General features: G+C 34.0%; 1 protein-coding gene across 50 annotated transcripts in view; it reads right to left on the reverse strand.

Moving 5' to 3' along the window:
- Positions 1-21995, reverse strand: part of sorbs2a (sorbin and SH3 domain containing 2a) — a 140342-nt gene that overhangs the window by 53883 nt on the left and 64464 nt on the right. For 15 of the 50 annotated variants that reach the window (XM_073949946.1, XM_073949767.1, XM_073949944.1 and 12 more), the window contains exons 2-4: positions 10322-10378; positions 4551-4577; positions 4191-4315 (exon numbers count right to left, since the gene is read on the reverse strand). In XM_073949946.1, the coding sequence (XP_073806047.1) occupies positions 4191-4315; positions 4551-4577; positions 10322-10331 (162 nt within the window). In that variant the 5' untranslated portion in view covers positions 10332-10378. Of the gene's footprint in view, positions 1-1835; positions 2406-4190; positions 4316-4550; positions 4578-8206; positions 8312-10321; positions 10379-16749; positions 16845-21995 lie in introns of all 50 variants that reach the window. The other 35 variants (XM_073949859.1, XM_073949830.1, XM_073949853.1 and 32 more) reach the window with 5 other exon arrangements.

Here is a 21995-nt window from a genome sequence, read left to right on the forward strand (position 1 = left end):
AAGTCAAAACTCTACATACAGCACCTTTAAGTATTTGCATGACAAAGTAAACACAAACACACAAATACAGGTGACTTTCCCTAAAAACGTACGTCTTCCAGACAAGTAAAAAATTTAACTTGAGCAGAAAATTTTTGGAGGTCAAAAAACTATAGCAAATCTGAAGCTAATCTATAGCAAATGATGTGATCAGTTGCAACAAGCAATTAAATTGCAGCTGGAAGGGCATCCGCTGTGTAAGACATATGCTGTCAGTTAGCGTGGCGACCCCAGATTACTAAAGGGATTAAGCCAAAAGAAAATAAATGAATGAAAAAAAAAAATTTAACACTAGGAAACAGCCATACAATCTTACAATCACACACCTACACTATAGACAATTTAGCTTATTCAATTCACCTACAGCACATGTCTTTGGACTATGGGGAAAACCGGAGCACCCAGTGTAAACCCATGCAAGCAGAGGGAGGACATGCAAACTCCACACAGAAATGCCAACTGACTCAGCCAGAACTCGAACCAGCGACCTTCTTGCCGTGAGGCGATCGTGCTACCCACTGTGCCACCGTGATGCCAAAATAAGATTTTAGTGAAAGTTAAAATAATAATGATAATAATAAAAACAATCACTACTAATGTGGTTTGATAAATGTGATGCATTGACGGCGCACAAAAAAATTGGGGTCGATATATAACAGCTTTAAAGGGATATAGTCTCAGATGTAGTTTGGCAGCTTGCCATCAAAGTCATTAATGAGTTAAATAAATTTGATCTATTGACATGAAATCTGAAAAATCGCATGATAATTTTTTACCAAAAGGTGTTACTTCCCTGAAACAATCTATAAGGCATGATGTTGAAGATATACAGTTGAAATCAGAATTATTCTGTAGTACTCTCTCCGTTAAACATAAATTGGGTAAAAAAATAAACAGGGGGGGCTAATAATTCAGGGGGGTTACTAATTCTGACTTTAACTGTATATCAAGTTTCATAACCATGCAAACAAAATTCAAACTGTTTAATGCACAAAATAAATGATATGGGGAATCAGGTGTGAATTGACTCGGTTTGCTGCTATAAATCTAAAGTGACTAGTCTTGTGATTTGGCAAATCCTTTCTGAATTTTTAAGCCAAAAGACTCATTTTTTTGTATCTCCTGACCACTAGATGGCGCTCTCCCAAATGCTCTTTGTCTAAACAAGCCAAAACATTGTGGTTATAATGCCTTAATTACACTTTGGCAAGCTTTTTTTTTTTTTTAATTTAAAGGACAATTTAACAATTTAACCTAATTTTTCAACTTGTTCAACCATGTTCAGAAGATAATGTGCTTTGAACATTGCAAAATTAAACAAACAGCAATGACCATTCAAAATGAACAATTGTTTCATAGCGTGCATTCGCATTGTATTGAAACAAGCAATTAGAAATTGTCAAAATTTAGTTTTGTTTCTTGCCTTTATAATTAAAATGTTACCAAACGGCTGGCCATGTTACCTATGGTTGAGCGACAGACTAAAAAGCTGAAAAAGAAGAACCGAAGAAGAAGAATTCTCCTATAATAAGTGAGCACCAAACCAGCATACTCTAAAAGATAATTTGACACTAAAAACTGGAGTAATAATGATGCTAAAAATTCAGCTTTAGCCTCACAGGAATTTGAAAATATGTTATAAAAGAAATTCAAACAATATTCAATAATTGTTTTACTTCATTCTTAAACAAATGCAGTCTTAGTTGATCATTAGAGGCTTCATTCTAAAATGTACTCCAAACCTTTAACTGGTAGTATAAGTGTACATTATAACTATAAATGAATGACAGTAATACCACCAAACTGCCTGCTGGTCTTGGTGGTATGACAGGGGGTCGTGTAGAGTCAGTGATGTCCACCGCATTTGTCCTGGGTTCAGACCGGCTCTCTGCTCGGGGCTCGGGGCTGCGAGGAGCTAACTGGATGGAGAGAGAGGCTATGTGTGAATCAGAAGTGCTAGCGGGGTCTAGCGGTGAGGGTGTGAATGCTCCTTTTGGCTTAGTTTTAGTCTTAGGGTCAGTTGTAATCATATTTGTCACAGGTGCTGCGTTTAGTTGGTCAGTTGCAAATTTAGAGGAAGACAATTTGCTTCCAAGGACCCGAGAGATAAAACTGTTAGCATTAGCTTGCTGGGAGGAGGGGGACTCCTCGAGAGGGGCTCCAGAGGTGTTAGTGGAGGTTCGGGTGGTCTTGGAGTATGAGTATGAGGAGGTGGCACTAGACTGAATGGAGTAAGAGCCTGTGGAAATGGCATCATGACTCTGTGAGGGAGAGAATGTGGCGTTTGACAGCATTGCGAGCGAACTGTAAGATGGAGGGTTAGGGGTCATGTGATAGCTCTCTCTCCGAGGGGGAGGCAAGGGGACCTGATGGAGAAAAGGTCATTTAAATATATACAAAACCAGTTCAGAGTACATTGAATCAGAGGTTTAAAGGATAGTTCACCCAAAAATGCCCCCATATCCTTTATCACCATATCATCATGAACTGATTCCAAACACAGGGTTCCCAAATACTTACAGACTTTCACTGAGTAAAAACCTGATTTTTCATGACATCTAATAGATGGAAAAACAGTTCACTGCTGCTTATATATTAACAATATAATTTTAAAAGTATATTTTAATAATAAAAATATATATTATCATGGAATATCATTATGCATGATGCAACAAAAATTTTGTGTCTCTATTTTATGTTTGGATGCTTTACGATTAATTAATCTAACTAAACTAACTAACTAAATAACTAATAAACTTTTTAAACACCAATTGATAATCTATGACATATTTAGAAAAAATAAACAAAAAAGTAGCTTTACAAAATGTACAAACTGTCTTTTCTATCATCTACAGCAGTGTTTCTCAACCACGTTACTGGAGGACCACCAACACTGCATGTTTTGGTTGTCTTCTTTGTCTGTCACACCCATTACAGGTCTTTTAGTCTCTGCTAATGAGCTGATGATCTGAATCAGGTGTGTTTGGTTAAGAAGACATGAAAATGTGCAGAGCTGGTGGTCCTCCAGGAACATGGTTGAGAAACACTGATCTAAAGTACATTTTAATCTGGCATGCAGTCTTAGACCCAGTCAAGTGGTCATTTTGAAGCCAAAGTTCTTAAAATTTTGATTATCTATGTGGCTGTTTGTCACAAGAAGACAACAAGATTAGTTTGAGATCAGGTATACAGTATGTATTATTACAGTGTCATACCTGTGTTTTTATTCTCCTGGCTTGTTGCATGTGCTAATGACGATTCTCTGTAAACCAATAGCATTCAGCTGCATATTTAGCTCCACCCTTTTGGTACCGTTCTGTTGTGCTAGCTACCTTTTGGAAAGGGTGCCCAAAATGATATGGTATGGTTGTTTTTTCACTGTGGAAATGGGCAAAAAAGCCCACCTTACCATACAACTTAGTGGAAATAGGCTAAAATGGAGCTGTTAAAAGTAAATTAACCATATAGCCATAAAACAGCATGATATATAATGTATATCTATAAACAATTATATTTTGATGAAATTAAACTAAAACCTAAAATGGCAAACAAAAAACACTGATATTTCTTGATTTGGACCAAAAAATAATAACTACATAAAATATTTCCTTGACTTTTAATGTCTGAAATATACTGTTTAAAATATCATAATATTTTAAAAATTCCATGATGCTTAGGAGCCTTGCAGACCTTTAGGAGTATCTTTATTCTATTGAACACAAAATACAATATTGTGCAGAAATAGGAAATTGGCACACCACAGTAGACATCAATAGTAAAACAAAATACTATAGAAGTAAACTGCTTCCATCATTCTTCAAAATTTCTTATTTTGTGTTCAACATAAACAGAAAAAAAATAAAATTGGAACAAGTGGAGGGAGAGTAAAGGAGTTGTCATTTTTAGGAGAACTATCCCATAATATATTTAGTTAATAAGATCCCATTTCTAAACACCCTTTAAACTAGCTTTAAAGTAGAAAAAAACAGAACAAATTCAAAGTAACTTTAAAAAAATAAAAAAGAGGCAGAGGATAACCTGTTGTGAAAAATGAAAATGGTACAACATATACTATAATGGCAGTGTGATCAAGCAAGTGATTTAGCAACAGCCCATAACTAAATAAAAATGTATTATAAATAAATATGTACTGGTGTGGGAGATTTCTTGTCCTGCAGGTTGGGTTTAACACTGCGAAAGCCTTTTGAGGTCAAGGATGAGCTGCCGGCATCTCCATTTCTCAATCCCTCGGAGACACTCCGTGAACGCCAGGCATCTGCTCATACATACACACATGCAAAAAAAAAATAAAAATTATTAAAACATATTAAATTATTATTATTATTATCATCATCATCATCATCATCATCATCATCATCATCATCATCATCATCATCATCATCATCATTTTAGGTTTCCAAACGCTTAATTGTACAAATGATTGGCCATTGTTTGTATGGATATTCATATAAAAGTGATGAAATCAGAGACATTTTTAAACAATTACTTGCCTGAATCTGACGACTGGGAATCACTACCTGTAGAAAATAAAGATGTACTGTATAAACATAACCATAGTATTTTAAAATATTACACAAAGAAGCTACCAAAAACTGCATTTATGATTTATGAGAACACTACTGACCACAGAAAACCACAACAAATATGTGAAAACACTGTATTTGTGAATATATATATATATATATACATATATAATGTTATCACACGATTTAATGGGTGTTATCAGTGGTTATCAGCTGATAGATATGTGCCTGTAGGGGCCTTCTGCGCCGCACATGGTTAATCAGCTATAAATCACATACGGTTGCAGCCAGAAGTTAACAAGTATTATTTATATTATTTAACCAATTTTGTTAACGTCTACCTCACCCCAACTGTCACAGTAAAGTAAAAACAGATCATGGAGTCTTCTCTATTAGTATAGCTTATTAACCGTGTGGATGGATGATAGCTGCCTTCTGAGCCTACTAGTAGGCGTAGAAGGCTCCTACTGGCCCATATCTATAAGCTGATATCCACTGATACCACTTATTCAATCAAGTCATAACATCCAAAGTGGGTGAATATGTGAACAAATCATAAACAAAATTGTGCAGAGTCAAATTAAGGAGGAACATAGCCTAGTTTTTAATACATTTTAATACACTTTTATTTGAAAGTACTTTACTCTTTAATTCTTTACTCTTTTTGTTGTTGTTAATCCTTAGATTTGACTATTTTTTGCTGCCATCCTGCCATTGATGCCCCATTGAAAATGGTTGGAAAACATATAACTAGAGAGATGAATGGCCACAGTATGGGAATTAAAAAGAGAGATGCAGAATTACAGAGAACAGAAGATTAAAGAGCAGAGTCTGTACTGAACACAACAGAGAGAGAGCTAGTAAGACCACACAAAGTTACATAACTAGTTACCTACTCCATAATGCTGATTATAAAAAATACAACATTACATAAACTTGGACATAAAAAAAGCTTTAATATGAGTTTAGTTTTACAATTTAATTCTAGTCCTATGCTGTTCTATTTCAAAAGAATGACAGAGATTTCAAGTGAAAGTGAATGGGATCGTCTCAGTTGTGCTATTTAAACTGATATCCATTTTATTTCAATCAAACACGCCTGTGCCTTAAACAATTCAACACAAAGCGAGCACAGCAGTGCATCTGCGAATACGTGCTTGACTGCTTTTGTGTGGACAGCAGTTTTCCTTTATGTACAGCTGCGTTGTTGTATCTTTGGCAGGTCCTGACAGCATGTCACTTTTTCAACAAACTCACTCAAGCAGAATATAAAAGTAAAAATGTTGGGGTCTTAGTATAGCATTGAAATACAGATGCTCTACATGGTATACTATTACATGTTGATTGAAAGTGTAAAGCGTTTAAGGGTTCTGTTGATTAAAACCCAAACAGTGTCTATTAGTACAGCTGAATACATACCGAGCTTTACTTTGATTGATTGATTGACTGATTAATTAATAGCTTAATTGCAAGTTAGAAGGCCACTTATTGTAGATTATATTCAATAGGAAAACCGTAACAGGACAAGCTATGTTCAGAAAAAAAAACAAAAAAAAAACATACCCTCACTTTAGAATTATAAGGTTCTATCTGCATTCTGAATGATTTTGAGATATTGAGCTTCACAGTTTTTGCATTCCATATAGCAAACAACATGTGTGAAACAGTTCTCTTTCATACATTATCATGACAAAGACCCTAAGGGTTCTTTAAATGTAAATTATCAAAGTTCTCTTACATTTGCAAAATTGAGTAAAAAACCATGATAAATGCAGATAGAACCTTCTCATTCTGAAAAGTCATTTTCCACTTGGAATTATAAGGTTCAATCTTCCATATAATTCATTGAAGTATTACTTTTCAAGAAATACAATCACAAAATATATAAGTTGGTGTTGTAACAATATGCTGATGCTTAAGAAAGTGAACTTTTTGCTTTCTATAACATTTATTTCATGTTTTAGGATGAATATTTGTTCTTGTTCAAATTAAGCATACAAGGCTGAGTTAAATATTTTTTTTCTAGTGCAGCTGTTAATTTGATCTAATTAATATGTTAATATTTATTAAATTTTATGTTTTATATGAATTATTGAATTATATTTATTGAATTATATGCCCCATGAATTAAATTAAGTATTTGCCCTTCAAGGCTTAATATTAAATTTAAAGACTTTAAAAGAAACAGAAGATGACCAAATGAGTTTAATAAACACTAAAGTGTTTCACTGACTATATGTAAACAAATAAATATATTTCACATTTATTATATACATTTTTTAATATTAATTTCTTTTTCAAAAATGTGAAATTTAACATTTCATCCCAATGTCGGTGTCGGTGACATATACAATTGCCTCACAATAAGAAGGTCACTGGTTCGAGCCTCAGCTGGGTCAGTTGGCATTTCTGTGTGGAGTTTGCATGCTCTCCCCGTGTTCGGTCCACATATAAGTCCAAATACATGCAGTACAGGTGAATTTGGTAAGCTAAAATTGGCCTAGTGTATGTGTGTGATTGAGTGTGTATAGGTGTTTCCCAGAAATGGGTTGCAGCTGGAAGGGCATCCGCTGCGTAAAACATATGCAGTGTAGCTCAGTTCAGTGTGTTGGCGAAAGTGAAGAATTAAAAAAATCTTGAGAGAAACCAGGCTCAGTTGGGCACGACCATTTCTTCTATGGCCAGATGTCTTGTGCAGAGCTGCAATCTATATCTAGTGTCAAATTCTCTTTGTGGGCTGGTAAGCAATTAGAAATCAACAAAAAATAATTTTTAGATAGATTTTTATTTTACAGACAGTTTGACATTTTGCATTGAACTTTTTTTTGTATTGATTTCAATTTAATTAATAATAAAAAATGTTTGCATTATATATATATATATATATATATATATATATATATATATATATATATATATATATATAAAAAAATATATATATATATATATATATATATATATATATATATATATATATATATATATATATATATATATATATATATATATATATATATATCATAACCTTTATATTGTTATTTATTAAGTAACCAAAATAACTTTCATCACCTTAATGGTAAGTCTATTAAAACAATTTGCTTATTTTAAGCAAGAAAAATGCTTATAAATTACCAATTTATAGTTTTAGCATTTAGATTTAGTTAGCCTTAATCATTAATTGCTGCATTTTTATATTATAAATGCATTAAGGCACATGATGACTTACATTAACTTTGTATTGGCTATTGTTATAACTTAATTTAATGGATTAATGGATGTAATTTAATGGATTTATTTAATTTATTTATGCTGTTTTTAAATCTGTATCCAATCTTTCTGTTCTTGTATATCTTTATACATTTATTTGATAAAACAACATATCCACTAAAAGTAAGACAGGGATAAGGAGACAACATGGAAAAAATGACAAGGAAAAGGACAACAGAATGCATAATGACAGAATATACATTTTAGGGAAGAACTATTCATTGACCAAAAAATATGAATCTTGGACAAAACATGTCCACATGTCAATTGTGCACATAAACAGCACTGGGAAGAAGGAAACACTGATAAGTGAATAGATTCAAAAGATCAGTGTTTGTTGGCTCCATGCCTGATACCTGCAGCAGTGTACAGGTTGGGGGTGCTCTGGACCCTCTTCACAGGCCACAGAGTGAGTGACAGGGATGCTCTTTTATGAGCACATCCTCCGCTATCTGGAGTATCTTCGATTGCACACACACACACACACACAAGCCCGCACACAGCAGCACACATGCAAAACAATCAGAAAGCAAAGCACATGCATTGTAAAGGCAACATTATTGCACAAACAGGCATTGCGAAAAAATCAAATAATGAAAATATGTACAGCACTGATCAAAAGTTTGGTGTCAGTTTAAGTAAAATAATTGACAGTTTAGCTATAAATAATGTTGTCAAAAATAAATTATGATAATGAAAACATTAAGTGCCAGTTCGAGGTAATAAAGAATAATTTCTGAATGTGACACTAGAAACTGAAGTAATTGCTGTTGAAATACATTACATTTATTAAAATATGTCACATTTGAAAGCTACAACTAATAATAATTGTATCCACTGCTGTTTAACAGCTAATACCGCATGCTCAAGTGACTAATCCTGTTTAGCGACTGTGTATTTTTACCAAGATGTTCTGCGACTAGCACAGGTTATATGTAATTAGAGTGGCAATCATAGAGGATATTCCATTTTAAACATTTTTCTTGTACAAAATGAAGACACAGAACTTAATATCCTAATGTGACACTAGAAACTGAAGTAATTACTGTTAAAATACATTACATTTAATAAAATATATATCACATATATATATATCACAACCACTACTAGTAATATTTCACAGTTATACTGTTTTTATTGTAATTTTGATAATAAAAAAGCACAAGAGACGTTAAAAACATACACATCTTACTGACTACAAACTTTTGAATAGCACTATTTTAGCCATTACAAGTTGAGCAGTAAATGATTTAGCAAAGCAATGTGGAAATATCAAAATGTTACAATAATACCCTCTGGATCCAAAACTGTTATAATAATATGCAAAAGAAAGCACCTGAATGACTTACTACTTCTTTTGAGATTAAGAAGTGTGCTTCCATTGGACACTTTACTATCCCACAAGGCCTTGGGAGAGGATTTGTGATTGGTAAAGTGACGCATATGATTATGATAGTTAAATAATGCAAATGGAGTACATCTGGTACAATTTGGCGGTCACAAAATGTTGAAGTAATTCAAATTAAGTTCCTACTGTACTCATGCAATTTTGGATGATCAGAACATATTTAATAATTAATGTAGTGAAGAAAAGCAGGATTTTGAACTAAAAAAAATGTATTTTTCAAAATAAGCAGTATTAGTTGTCAGTATATAGTTGAAGTCAGAATTATCATCCCCCACTGAATTATTAGCTCCGCTTATTTTTTCCCCCAATTTCTGTTTAACAGAGGAGTTAAACAGTTCCACCGAAAGGCAAGACTGTTAGGCCCTTCATGCCTTGGCCTGCAATTTTGTGAAACTGTACCTGTGTTTGACTGCAATTTCTAGGTAAAAATCAACAGTATTGGGCAGTATGGTGCTAACAACTTTTGTTCATTTCCACACTTATGATATTTACGAAGACACACTGTATTATTAATGAATAAATAGTTATTTTCATGCAGTTCTTTGCCTAACGCTAGATAAAAACTAATAAAAAATGTGTACAGTTTTGATCAAAAAAACTTCTATCTATCTTCACTATTTTTTCCAACACATTTCTAAACATAATAGTTTGTTCTGTAGACTATCGAAAAAATATAGCTTAAACGGGGCCAATCATTTTGACCTTAAATAGTTTTATAAAAATTTTAAACTGCTTTTATTCTAGCCGAAATAAAACAAATAAGACTTTTTCCAGAAGAAAAAAATATTATCAGACATACTGTGAAAATTTCCTTGCTCTGTTAAACATCATTTGGGAAATTTTTAAAAGAGAGATAAAAAAATCCAAAATTCAAAGGTTGGCTATTAATTCTGACCAGATATGTATATGTTGAAGCAATGCAGTGCATTTGGTTCAACCAGAATCATATGTGTTAATCCTTTTTTTTTTGTCAGATTTGGTAATCAAATGTTATTTTATGTCCTTCAAATATGTTAGAAAATTCAGTAAATAACTTTGTTGTGCTAGCAGCTAACAGGCTTACCTGTATTCATGATGAAGATCTCCACTGATCTGTGTTCTCAACAAGGACACTTTTCACCTGTAAAACATTTCAAACTTTTCTTAGTAATCTCAAAAATGCACATGAATAGCTACAAGTAAGCATTTTAAAGAAGAATTAGCATGCTAATTTGTTAGCGTACTCTGTGTATACAGTGCTGTTTAACAACTAATACTGCATGCTAAAGTGACTAATCTGTTTAGTGACTGTGTATTTTTACCTAGATTTTCTATGACTAGCACAGGTTATATTTAATTAGAGAAGTGAATATAGAAGATATTCTATTTTAAACATGTTTCTTGTGTATCAAATGGAGACATAGACCTTAATATGGATCCATGACAGACAACACTGACTTTGGCGTCAGTGTGTGTTCGTAGTAATAATCTGACTGACACCAGACAGTCTGGACACCAGGAATACATATGGTCTGCCTGCTATGTGTTAACTTTATAGTGTACTACACACATATTTGACTCTCTTTCATCACTGTCAGCATTTGCAAACATGATGGTTGAGGTGTGGAATGTTTGTGGTGGGATCTCATCTTAGTATTTTTGTCTCGTACTAAATTATGTTGCCCAACAGACATGTTAACATGATAACATGCAGAAATTATTTTTGGATAATGTTATGATCATGCCGCTGCCCTAGCAGTCGAGGGTTTTTAAGCACACTCCTTATAATAACTGATAATGCATCTCATGTGTTCACTGGGCTAACAGACATAATGGATTAAATAGAGAGGCAGAGATAGCAAGAGAGTGAGTGAATGAGTGAGAGAGAGAGAGAAAGAGAGAGTATTTAAAAATAAAAATAAGATCCAGTTGTCGAATATCCCTTTGCCAATGAAAGATTTATAACTTGCCATGAGAGATGTGTTACACCCAGAGCGTGAAAACGTTGTCAACACTGTTTAAGTTTCTGTAATTAAAGCTACTATATGGCACACATTGAGGTCTTAAAGCGATACAGAATCACACAGTGGAATCAATACTTTTACTTGTCATATTAAATATACAACACGTACAACACGTTGTATAGACCATAAGTTTCTTAGGCTCTTTAACACAAATAGAGTTTACAGAAAACTATTCTGAAAACTTAACTGTTTGGTTTTACAAAAAAAGGTTATTGTTGTTAAACTATGGTAAATACTGTATGGTTTTGCTTCATTATCATGGTTTAAACATTATTAGCTCTAAAATCAAATAATACGTTTGCAAAACAAAAAACAAACAAACAAACAAAAAAAATGTTTATTACACTCAAACAAATATTTTTTGTTGCTTGTTCAAACATCTTATTAAAAAAAAGCTGAAACACAGTTTTTGAGATTTTGTTGGGACAACTTAACTGTTTTATGTTCAATCCACCTAAATTTGTAAAAACTAATAGGTTAAATTAATTCTTTCATGTTGTCCCAACACAAATCCTTTGTGTGGAACCCAGCATTCACTGTAAAAAAAATGTGGGGTTCCACACAATTAATTCTTGTTGACCCAACACAAATGTATTAAGTTAATTTAACACTTTTAACATATTTATGTGGATTGAACAGAAAAAAATTAGGTTATCCCAACAAAATCACAAAAATTGTGTTTCAGCTCATTTTAAATAAGTAGTTTGAACAATTGAGTTTCAACATTGAGTGTTTTTTTTACTATAGCTAAAAAAGATGGGTTCCACACAATTCATTTAAGTAGTACCAACACAAATTAAGATAGCTTAATTATTTTGAAATTTAAGTTGATTGAACATAAATCATTTGAGTTCATTCATTCATTTTCATTTGGCTTAGTCCCTTTATTCATCTGGGGTCATCACAGTGGATTAAACCGCTAACTTCTCCTGCATATGTTTTACACAGCGGATGCCCTTCCAGCTGCAACCCAGTATTGAAAAAACATCCATGCACACTCATTCAAACACAAGGGGAAAACATGCAAACTCCACACAAAAAATGCCAACTGACCCAGTCGAGACTCGAACCACTGACCTTATAGCTGTGAGGCGACAGTGCTGACCACTGAGCCACCATGTCGGCCAAACATTTAAGTGTAATAAAAAAAAAACGTAAGAATTGAGATACTTAAGAATTTTTTTGAGTGTTTGCCATGTATATTTTTTTAAAGGTTAAGCACTTTCCCATTTTCCAGTTAATCATAATTATGATGCTAAACAGTACTTGAACAAACTGATATGAGCACAAATAAAGACAGGAAGTTTTGACTTGAGAGGCCTGCTTTTTGGCCTAAATAAACAGTTTACAGTAAAATCTGATGCTTTTCATGTTTTTTTTCCATTTAAACATGCACTAGATTAAAATCTGACCATCTTGTGCTCGAGATCCTGCCTTCTCTTCCAGTCATCAATGCTACAGTTATTATTGCACACTGCTACACTCACTGGCCACTTTATTAGGTACACCTGTTTAACTGCCCCTTAAAACAAGAACAACAACAACGTAAACATTTTAATCAGCCAATCACATGGAATCAATCAAGATGCATTTTAGCAGGTAGACATACTGTAGACAAAACAATCTGCTAAATTCAACCAAACATCAAAAAGGAGAAGAAACATGATTGAGTGATTTTGATATTGCATAGGGATTTGTATTGGTTGCAGAAAACAACACTGGTTTACACCCCTTTTGTAAACTAAGAACAGAACTCAACAAAAGTTGGAAATGGAAGATGGAAAAAAAATCACTTGCCTGATCTGGTCAGACATGCTTTCTGCTCCAGCTTTCAAATAGTAAGGTCAGAATTTGGGCTAATTGAAGGATTGGTTCTGCTGACAAGCTTTTGGTGGTGCTGACAATGACACAGAGGCATATTTTTGACACACTATTGACCCTTAGTAACAATTGACCATCCCCTAAATCCCACAGTCTATGCGTTTAACATTAGTCACACTTTACAATTTAGTTACATTAATGTTGGTTGATATATTTACTAATATCTACAAAGTATGAACAATACTTAAAAAGCATTTTTTATGCATAGAAATTAATTATTAAAAGTGAAAATCTTGCTTGTGTGAGTTAAAAAGGACTAACAAGAACAACTTTATTTCCATTGACGTTACATGTACCAAATATAAGCAAATGTATTGTTCTTTGTTTATGTTAATACATTAACTAATGTAACCTTTTTATAAAGTGTGACCAGATTCATTGAAGACAGATTGCAAGCATTCTGGTGCTGATGAATGCTGTCTAATCTGTAAAAGGTAGTGTGGTCATTTCACAAAATTTATTGTGTAAATGATGCTGCCTAAAGCATTTCTTAATACGTCTAAATGGTAGAGATGTCATTTCTAATTGTCTCTTACACTTAAAACTATAAAAACTGTAAAAGAACACTTTAGAAAGATGTGTGTGCTCAAATTAATGACATGAAGTTTTCTCCCCGACTAGTTGAACCAAAAATAAAGACAGTAAAAGCACTAATAATAGATTGTAGCGTCTTTAAAAAGAAAGAGTCTCTGGGTCACCATCAAAAGGAAGCAAAACACAGACTATTTAAAGATCAACTGCACTTTCCAGATTTAATTACTATATAAGACCAGTCAATCTTATTTTATGTGTTGGTAAATTGATGATGATTTGACATGAATTTGACATGAACGGTTTTCAGACAACACTGTTTGGCCATTCATGCTTCAGCCTGCAATTGTATAAAACTGCCAAAGTGTACTTCAACATGTTTTGACTCCAGTTTCTAGGTAAAATGAATAGTAAGGGGGTGTATGATGCTAACGACTTTTGTTTATTCTCACACTAATGATGTTTACAAAGAAATAATATTGACAACTAATTAATCATTGTCATGCAGTTCTTTGCACAACATCAAATAAAACCTTATAAAAATGTGTACAGTTTTTATCAAATAAGTTGCCTGACTTAGGGTGCTTTCACACCTGTCAATCGATTCATTTGTTCCAAAACAGGAATTAAAATTGTTACATGGTTGCTTTTTGTTCTTGGTGAGGTTTGCTTTCAACTGCAAAGTTTCTAAATGGACCATAATTGCTAAAACAAGGCATGTGTGAGTAAATTTTCTTTACATTGGTCAGTGTTTCATGGTTTATTTTGCAGTCTCGTTCAGTTGCCAAGTTATGGCAATGAGCAAAAAGACATTATAAGCAAAAAGCTGCACTTTCATTTCAATTGGTGACACCCACAGACATCATCACTATATATAGAGCAGAAGTAAGACTTTCCAACACAATCTCACGGCAATTCGTAACTTTTTCATTTAGTGGCTAATTCATATGAATTCGTACGATCTAATTCGTACAGTTTAGTACGATTTGCTTATCCCCCAATGACGATTGGGGTTAGGGGTGGGGTTAGGTGCCACGCCTCCTTTTTAAAATCGTACCATTTCGTACGACTGAACTCGTACGAATTCGTACGAATTAGCTACTAAACTGGCAAAACGTAAAATACTTACGTTTTCTCGTGAGATCAGGCTGGACTTTCTCATACATAGCAGTTGGCTAATGCATTACAGGCTTTCTGTTAGGTCAATTATCCTAATCAGCTCTTGTTAATAGTTCAGTATGCTTTCACTTTTGTATTTTACATGAAACGCACATTTACCGGTAGGAATAACATCCCACCCTACTCATAATTCTCTCTTCATATAGCTGTATGAATATTACATATCCATAATACACTGTGATATAGCCGGGCTCGGATCGTATCGTTTTCTCACTACAATCGATCCTCTCCAGAGTTTGTTTCAAAAGAGCCAAGACCACCTCATTCAGGTGATCATGGACCAATTGTTTTGAGGCGGATCCTAGCACAATTGCTGGTTTCACATATGCCAAACGAGCTGCGCTAACTGGGCAAACGAGACAGATTCCGAAACAAAAGTCTAGGTGAAAGCACCCTTACTGTATCTGTCACCATATGGATAACTTTTCTGGCATGGTCAGCTTGCTCGGTAGCTCACTTTGTATGGTGTTGGACATGTGATGCTAAGGTTTCAGGTTCAAGTCGGTGAAGCATACAATACTAAATATAAGGTAAAACACAGTGGCCTCTAGTGGATTTGTCATCTGAAACGTGTAACAAAATGGAACGATGTATTTTACATTTTAAAAATTTAAGCCGAGGCACACATTTCTAATGAGCCTGGGTTGTTTTTAGGTGCTTCATCTTTTTTTCCCTTCATTTTTTTATCAAACTCAATCTGTTTCAGGCAATTCTCTAAACACCCAGCGGGCACACGACATCATAAGACATTAAAATTAGGTTAGATTTAAAATTCAATGTCTAGTCAGCATCAAAGGACAATATTATTTGGACATCTAATAATGACGTTGATATTCGGCTGGTTTTAGGTTGTGTTGGAAAGTGTACAAAGTCCAACGCAGAGCCTACATCTTAAACTAAAGTCATATTGATGTCAATTACTGACATTTATCTGTCAGGTAAGGCTACCAAAATGCAAAGTCTGATAGACATCATGGTGAAAACGTCAACACAACGTCATCAGACGTTGATATTTGGTTGATTTTAGGTTGCACGTTGGATGTTGACATTCTGACGTCAACCCGATTTTCATATCCAAACAAAATGCAACATACTCATGACGTTAGGGTACAACGTCAATCTGACGTCAATATTGACGTCCTGTGCCTACTGGAATGATTTTTAGTTTTCTGTAGACTACTGTTGGTTGCATATTTCATGTACTCTAGACTACATGAAACCTCAAACAGACTCAAATCAGAATCAACACTTAAATACTGAAGTGTAAATTTACAATTTTACACTAACAAAGTTGCAATCAAACAAATTACATTAATTCTCCTTATTTATCATCTCCTCGTCCACCTGGCTTCAAATGTAACATTCTTTTCAAAGTCCTGTTCCTGATAGGTAAAAATCAAGTCCTTTCAATCCAGCCTCAAAAATGTTTTATTCTGATGGACAGCTGCAGCTCTGAGCACCTGATTATACTGGCAATATTAGTGCAAAGCCCTCTGGGTGTACTTGAGTGTGACAAGCATTCAATGTCATCTGCAGCTTGTGTTAACGGGCAATTAAGCTGGCATTTCCGTTATGTAATGGACTATCCGCCACGGCTGCACACTTCACTGTAAATACTGTAATTCTCCATTGTTTAACACGGCTCAGCTGCTAGATTTTCAGATTAGTCGAGCAACTAACCAAAGTCAGGTCAATACAGATTTTGTCAGTAGCTCTAAATGTTTGTTTACAGCTTTTATGACATGACAGGCAAGCTAATAAAGTCATCCTCAGCCATTTCCTAGAACACTGTACAGCGTGGGCTTTCACATGTGTTAATGCAGACATTTTATACCATGAGTTAGTGGCAACACACTCATTTATGGTCTCCTAAATTCTCCCTTTCACACACACTTACAGTGACTATGGAATGTCGGCACTATAGATCAGCGTACAGGGACAGGACAGTACATGTATAGAGTTTCAATGGGCAGACTGGAGGCGTCACAACAGCTGTATAAAAAAAAAAAAAACACCACCATTCAGCAGTTTGGTGTCAATACGATTTTTCAGTCATTTTGAATGAAGTTTCCAGCACAATCTCACAGAAATTCATGTCATAACTTTTTCATTTAAAGGCTAAATTGTATACATTTGTATAAAAGTTAATGAAAAGGAGCGATGTAAGCCTTAAAATGTCACAACATACGAAACACAAATAATTAATAATAAAAACTCCTAATACAGTATTTACATTTCTAAAAAAATCTGTGAACAAAAGATTCATGAACTCTTTATTTATCCCCCTTTTAAAATATAAAGAGGTGATTAATCATTGTACAGAGATGAGGGCAATTTTACTGGCCACATTTTCTATTAAACATTGTTTACTTCACTAAGTTAGATTAATGGAGAAGGGATTGATCAAATAGGTCTAATTGATGGTAGAATTGCAAAGAAATGCCATGCACCTTTGTTAAAAAAGTATTTTGTAGTATTTTCAAAATACAAAATACTATATTTTATTTTGATACACATTGTGATTACTGTATTTTGTAGTTTACATTGATTTAAACATCTAAAATTAAGGCATTTGGTATTATATTTTAAAATACATTTCAATGAATTTTTGGCCAACCCTGACCAATGTTACATTTAAACAAACATATAGTTTAAAAAAATGTAAATTATATAAATGTACATTTATTACATGTTATGGTTGCAAACAAAAACGCATATGACACAAAGAACAAAAATCAATGGTCACACTTTGTTTTGATGGTCCATTTGTTAAATTTAAGTTACATTGCATCTACATGTCAACTAACTCTTATAAATAAGTAGACTGTTAGGTTGGGGTTAGGGTTGGCATTAGGGTTAATGTAAGCTGACATGAACTTGCACAGTTTCTTATAGTCAGTTAAAATGTCTGTTTAGCAGCAGTATCAACAGATATTAAGCAGACAGAATACTAACACTCGGATGAACCATCAAAATAAAGTGTTACCCCGAATTATGTTCCAAGTTGAAAAATGTAAAAGTATGTTTTTACAGATCTTGAGGCTCCTATCAATTTTACATTACATTTACTACCATTTACATTACAATTGTAAATTTCTTACTTTAAGTTTGAGGTTTTTGGTGTATAGATTGCATCTTGTTTATAACAAACTCTATCTTAATTTTCCTGATAATGTCCACATCTGAGATATTTCCATCTGCTTTAGACTTCAATAACTTCAAGATCTGTATATTCTGCATATGAACTTGTTTCAGCAATGAATCAGTACATAGATATAGTGTTTTTATAAAATGTTTATGAATTTATGATTTAAAAGTGAAATACTTCTTTTTTACAATCTATGAACTATTGGAAAACATATCTATAAATCTGAATAAAAGAATTGTAAATGTGGTTTACATCTGTGTCTGGAGTGATGCCATGCTGCTTTTCAATGTAGTGTTTTTTTTTTTTTTTTTCAAATTTCAACATGCTGAGTCTTACTGCCATTTGATTGGATGACAATCGTCCACTCTCGTGGACTGCAGGCTTTAAAAAAGAATGAAATGCTCAGGAACCACAAAAAAAAAAAAAAAAAAACATGGGCTGACACATGATATCCATTGTAATGGACACAGGGTCCGAAAGGGGTTAAACATTCAAATAACAAATAATACAGCAACTGAATAATCTAAATACAAATCAAAATTGATAATTTACTTTTGCAGCTACAGGTTGTAACAAAACCACAGGTCTGTACAGTCACTTTAATGCATCTTGCTAAATAAAAGCACATTTTATACATGCGTTTGTTCCAAAAAACTCTAATAAAACCCCAAAGATCTCAAACTACTGAACAGTAGTATGTGTTTACAGCACCTAAAGTTATATTAGTGTTACATAAAGCAGAATAAAGCAGTGTTGTCAAGACTGCTTGTAGGATTCCATTAGAGACATTCTCCAGGCCTCTTTCTCATTTTATGAAGGAGTAAATCATAACAAGCGATACAGTGGAGCACTACAGCAATATGAGACAAGGGAGGAAACATAATCTCAAATCGTGAAATCCATCATAAAGTTCTTGCATGCTTCTCAAAAAACCAGCCCTCGTGAATATAGTGTGTCTGAAAGAAACTGATCTGACAGCTGATATAGAAGAGTTATGACAACCATGAGAACATCAATATCCACCACATGACAGAAATCTCAACACACTTTTTCTTATTTATATGTCATCCATCAGAATTGAGTTGTTTAGGCAGCATTTGTTCAAAAATACTTTGAAAGCTGTAAACCTTTAACCACTGACTTTGTTTTTTCTACTATGGACGCCAATGGTTACCAGTTTTCGGCTTTCTTTAAATCATCTTCTTTTGTGTTTAACAGAAAAAAAATTCTCATAAAAGAAAAAACTCATAAAGCAATGAAACCACTTAATGATGAGTAGATATTGAGTAAATTGCTCCAAACTTTACTGAAAAGTCATTTTATTTATAGAATATAAATCAATTGAGTACAGTTTTGTTTTACATCTCATTAGCTTTAATCTTTAGAGCAGGGATGTCAAACTTAATTCCTGGAGGGCCTCAGCCCTGCACAGTTTAGTTCCAACCCCAGTTAAACACACCTGATCAAACTAATTCCTTCAGGCTTGTTTGAAACCTACAGGTAAGTGTGTTGGAGCAGGGTTGGAACTAAACTGTGCAGGGCTGCAGCCCTCCAGGAATTGAGTTTGACATCCCTGCTCAAGGGCATATATATATAGGCCACTTTATTAGGTACACTTGTATTAGGTACACAGGGCATGGTTGTTGCTGCCAGACGGGCTGGTCTGAGTATTTCAGAAACTGCTAATTTACTGGGATTTTCATGCGCAATCATCTCTAGGGTTTACAGAAAAAGTTCTGAAAAAGGGAAAATATCCAGTGTATGACAGTTTAAGCCTGTATCTTCATGTATTTAAAACGATTTACTGTTATTTATGAGTATTTAGCAGCATTCGTAATCATCTACAAACATCTATTAATCCCCTTTAATTCTAAGCAGAAACAGCTTAAGCAAACAAGGTCCATATTGATGATATTTTGCTGAGAGGCTCAGTAAAAAACGGCTCCTAATAAACAGAGACACTTAATCATCTTTATATGACAGAGCCAGTGGCAGAGAGCATGTTTATGTAATAAGGTCATTTTCAGGCCCATATATAACAGTCATTGAGTTAAATGTGGAACGGTGATATACTACAAATCTGCCGTGTGTACAAGTGAATGTGTGCGTGCGAGGCTTGTAAGCATAAATAAAAGCACTGCGAATAGGCCGCCATCGACCGCCAAAGAATTTGATTTGGAATATTTTTAAACCTCCGTGACAGATTTAAAAGGGGCCAAGAATTCGAGTCAGCTAAATAAATCAACATCACATAACTTGATGACAGAAAATACAAAACAGGGGAGGGCGAACATCAAGATGAAGCCGGAACAGCAAAATTAATGTTGATGTTCGCTTGATCTAAAGATGGAGGGAGTGAGAGGAGGAAGTTATGAGGGGTTGTTTTGCATGTGTGTTTGGGCCATTAGAGAGCTGTGGAGTCAGTGTGGGTTTCTAAAGTTATACAAAAGTTGTCATTAGTGTACTATTGGATGCTCAAACTAGTGTGTGTGTGTCTAAAACCTCTGTTTAGATTCTTTATGCTTCTGCTTTCTCCATCTGAGCTCAAACCACAGGCTCTGCTTCCATCTGTCAGAGACGCTGATTCATTAGTGGCTTTAGTCATATCGCCACAAACCACATTCCATTTCCTATTAGTGCAGTGAAGCGTCTGGGACACAACACAGCATGTAAAGTACGCTAATGTTTTGAACTGAAACATTTTTGTTTAACTTTGTTTTGAAGTTTAAACAGTGTTGTTGTTGTTGTAGCTGTTTAATGCTAAATGCTAATGGTATAAAGCTAATAGCTAAGAGAAGCTGAGAGGGGTCAAGAATCATGTTGGAATTTAGGGTCAAGCAAGAAAATATATATTTCTTCTGTATAGCGATAAGGCATTTTGAAATTATATTTGCAGTTTTAATAAGTCTTCTTATATGTCACTTCAATTTCCATTTGAGTTACATTTTTAACAAAGTTTTTAGCTTTAAACTGATCAATCTGTTTATTTAAAATAATACAAGATTTTGAATTACAATACATTAAGATAATATGAATTTGCTTTTTATTGAAGACCTGATACCATCGTTTCTACAATACTAAGACCAGTCATTTATGACTTTTATGACAATTATCAATATTTCTTAAGAACAATATATTTAGAATTTCTCTGAAAGATTATGTGACACTGATTACTGGAGTAATTATGGTAAAAACAAATTTGAATGTGGGTGACACGGTAGCGCAGTGGGTAGCATGATCGCCTCACAGCAAAAAGGTCACTGGTTCAAGCCCCGGCTGGGTCAATTGGCATTTCTGTGGAGTTTGCATGTTCTCCCAGTGTTGGCGTGGGTTTCCTCCAGGTGCTATGGTTTCCCCCACCGTCCAAAGACATGCGCTATAGGTTAATTGAATAAGCTAAATTGGCCGTAGTGTATGTGTGTGAATGCAAGTGTGTATGGGCTTTTCCCAGTGCTGGGTTGCGGCATCCGCTGTGTAAAACATGTGCTGGATGAGTTGGCGGTTCATTCTGCTGTGGCGACCCCTGATTAATAAAAGGACTAAGCTGAAAAGAAAATGAATGAATGAATAAATCCTCACGTTTACATTTTTTTATGACATTTTAACATTTTAATTATTATTTAAAAATGAATTCCAATTTATTTTTAGCTTTACTCAAAAATGTATTAAAATGTTACTTGACTCATTTTTATACTCTATTTGTAATCATTCTCATATTTGTAGCTGTCTCAAACCTGAATGTAACTTACATTAGCCATTACTGTAACCCGAATGTTGACTCGATTTGAAATCAACCCCAAAGGAATAAAAGATTAAAAACAGTGCTTAATTTGTAAATGAATAATTTCCGAAAATAAAACCAGGAAATAAAAGTTACCGTGACCAATGTCCACCAAACAATTTCATTTTTCCCGGAACATGACGTCATTAAACGGTGATAGCACAAAAAAAAAAAAAAAAAAAGAGCATCACATTTCTGAATGGTCTTTAATTAA

Source organism: Danio rerio, chromosome 1 (genome assembly GCF_049306965.1).
Source record: "Danio rerio strain Tuebingen ecotype United States chromosome 1, GRCz12tu, whole genome shotgun sequence".
Lineage (NCBI taxonomy): Eukaryota > Metazoa > Chordata > Actinopteri > Cypriniformes > Danionidae > Danio > Danio rerio.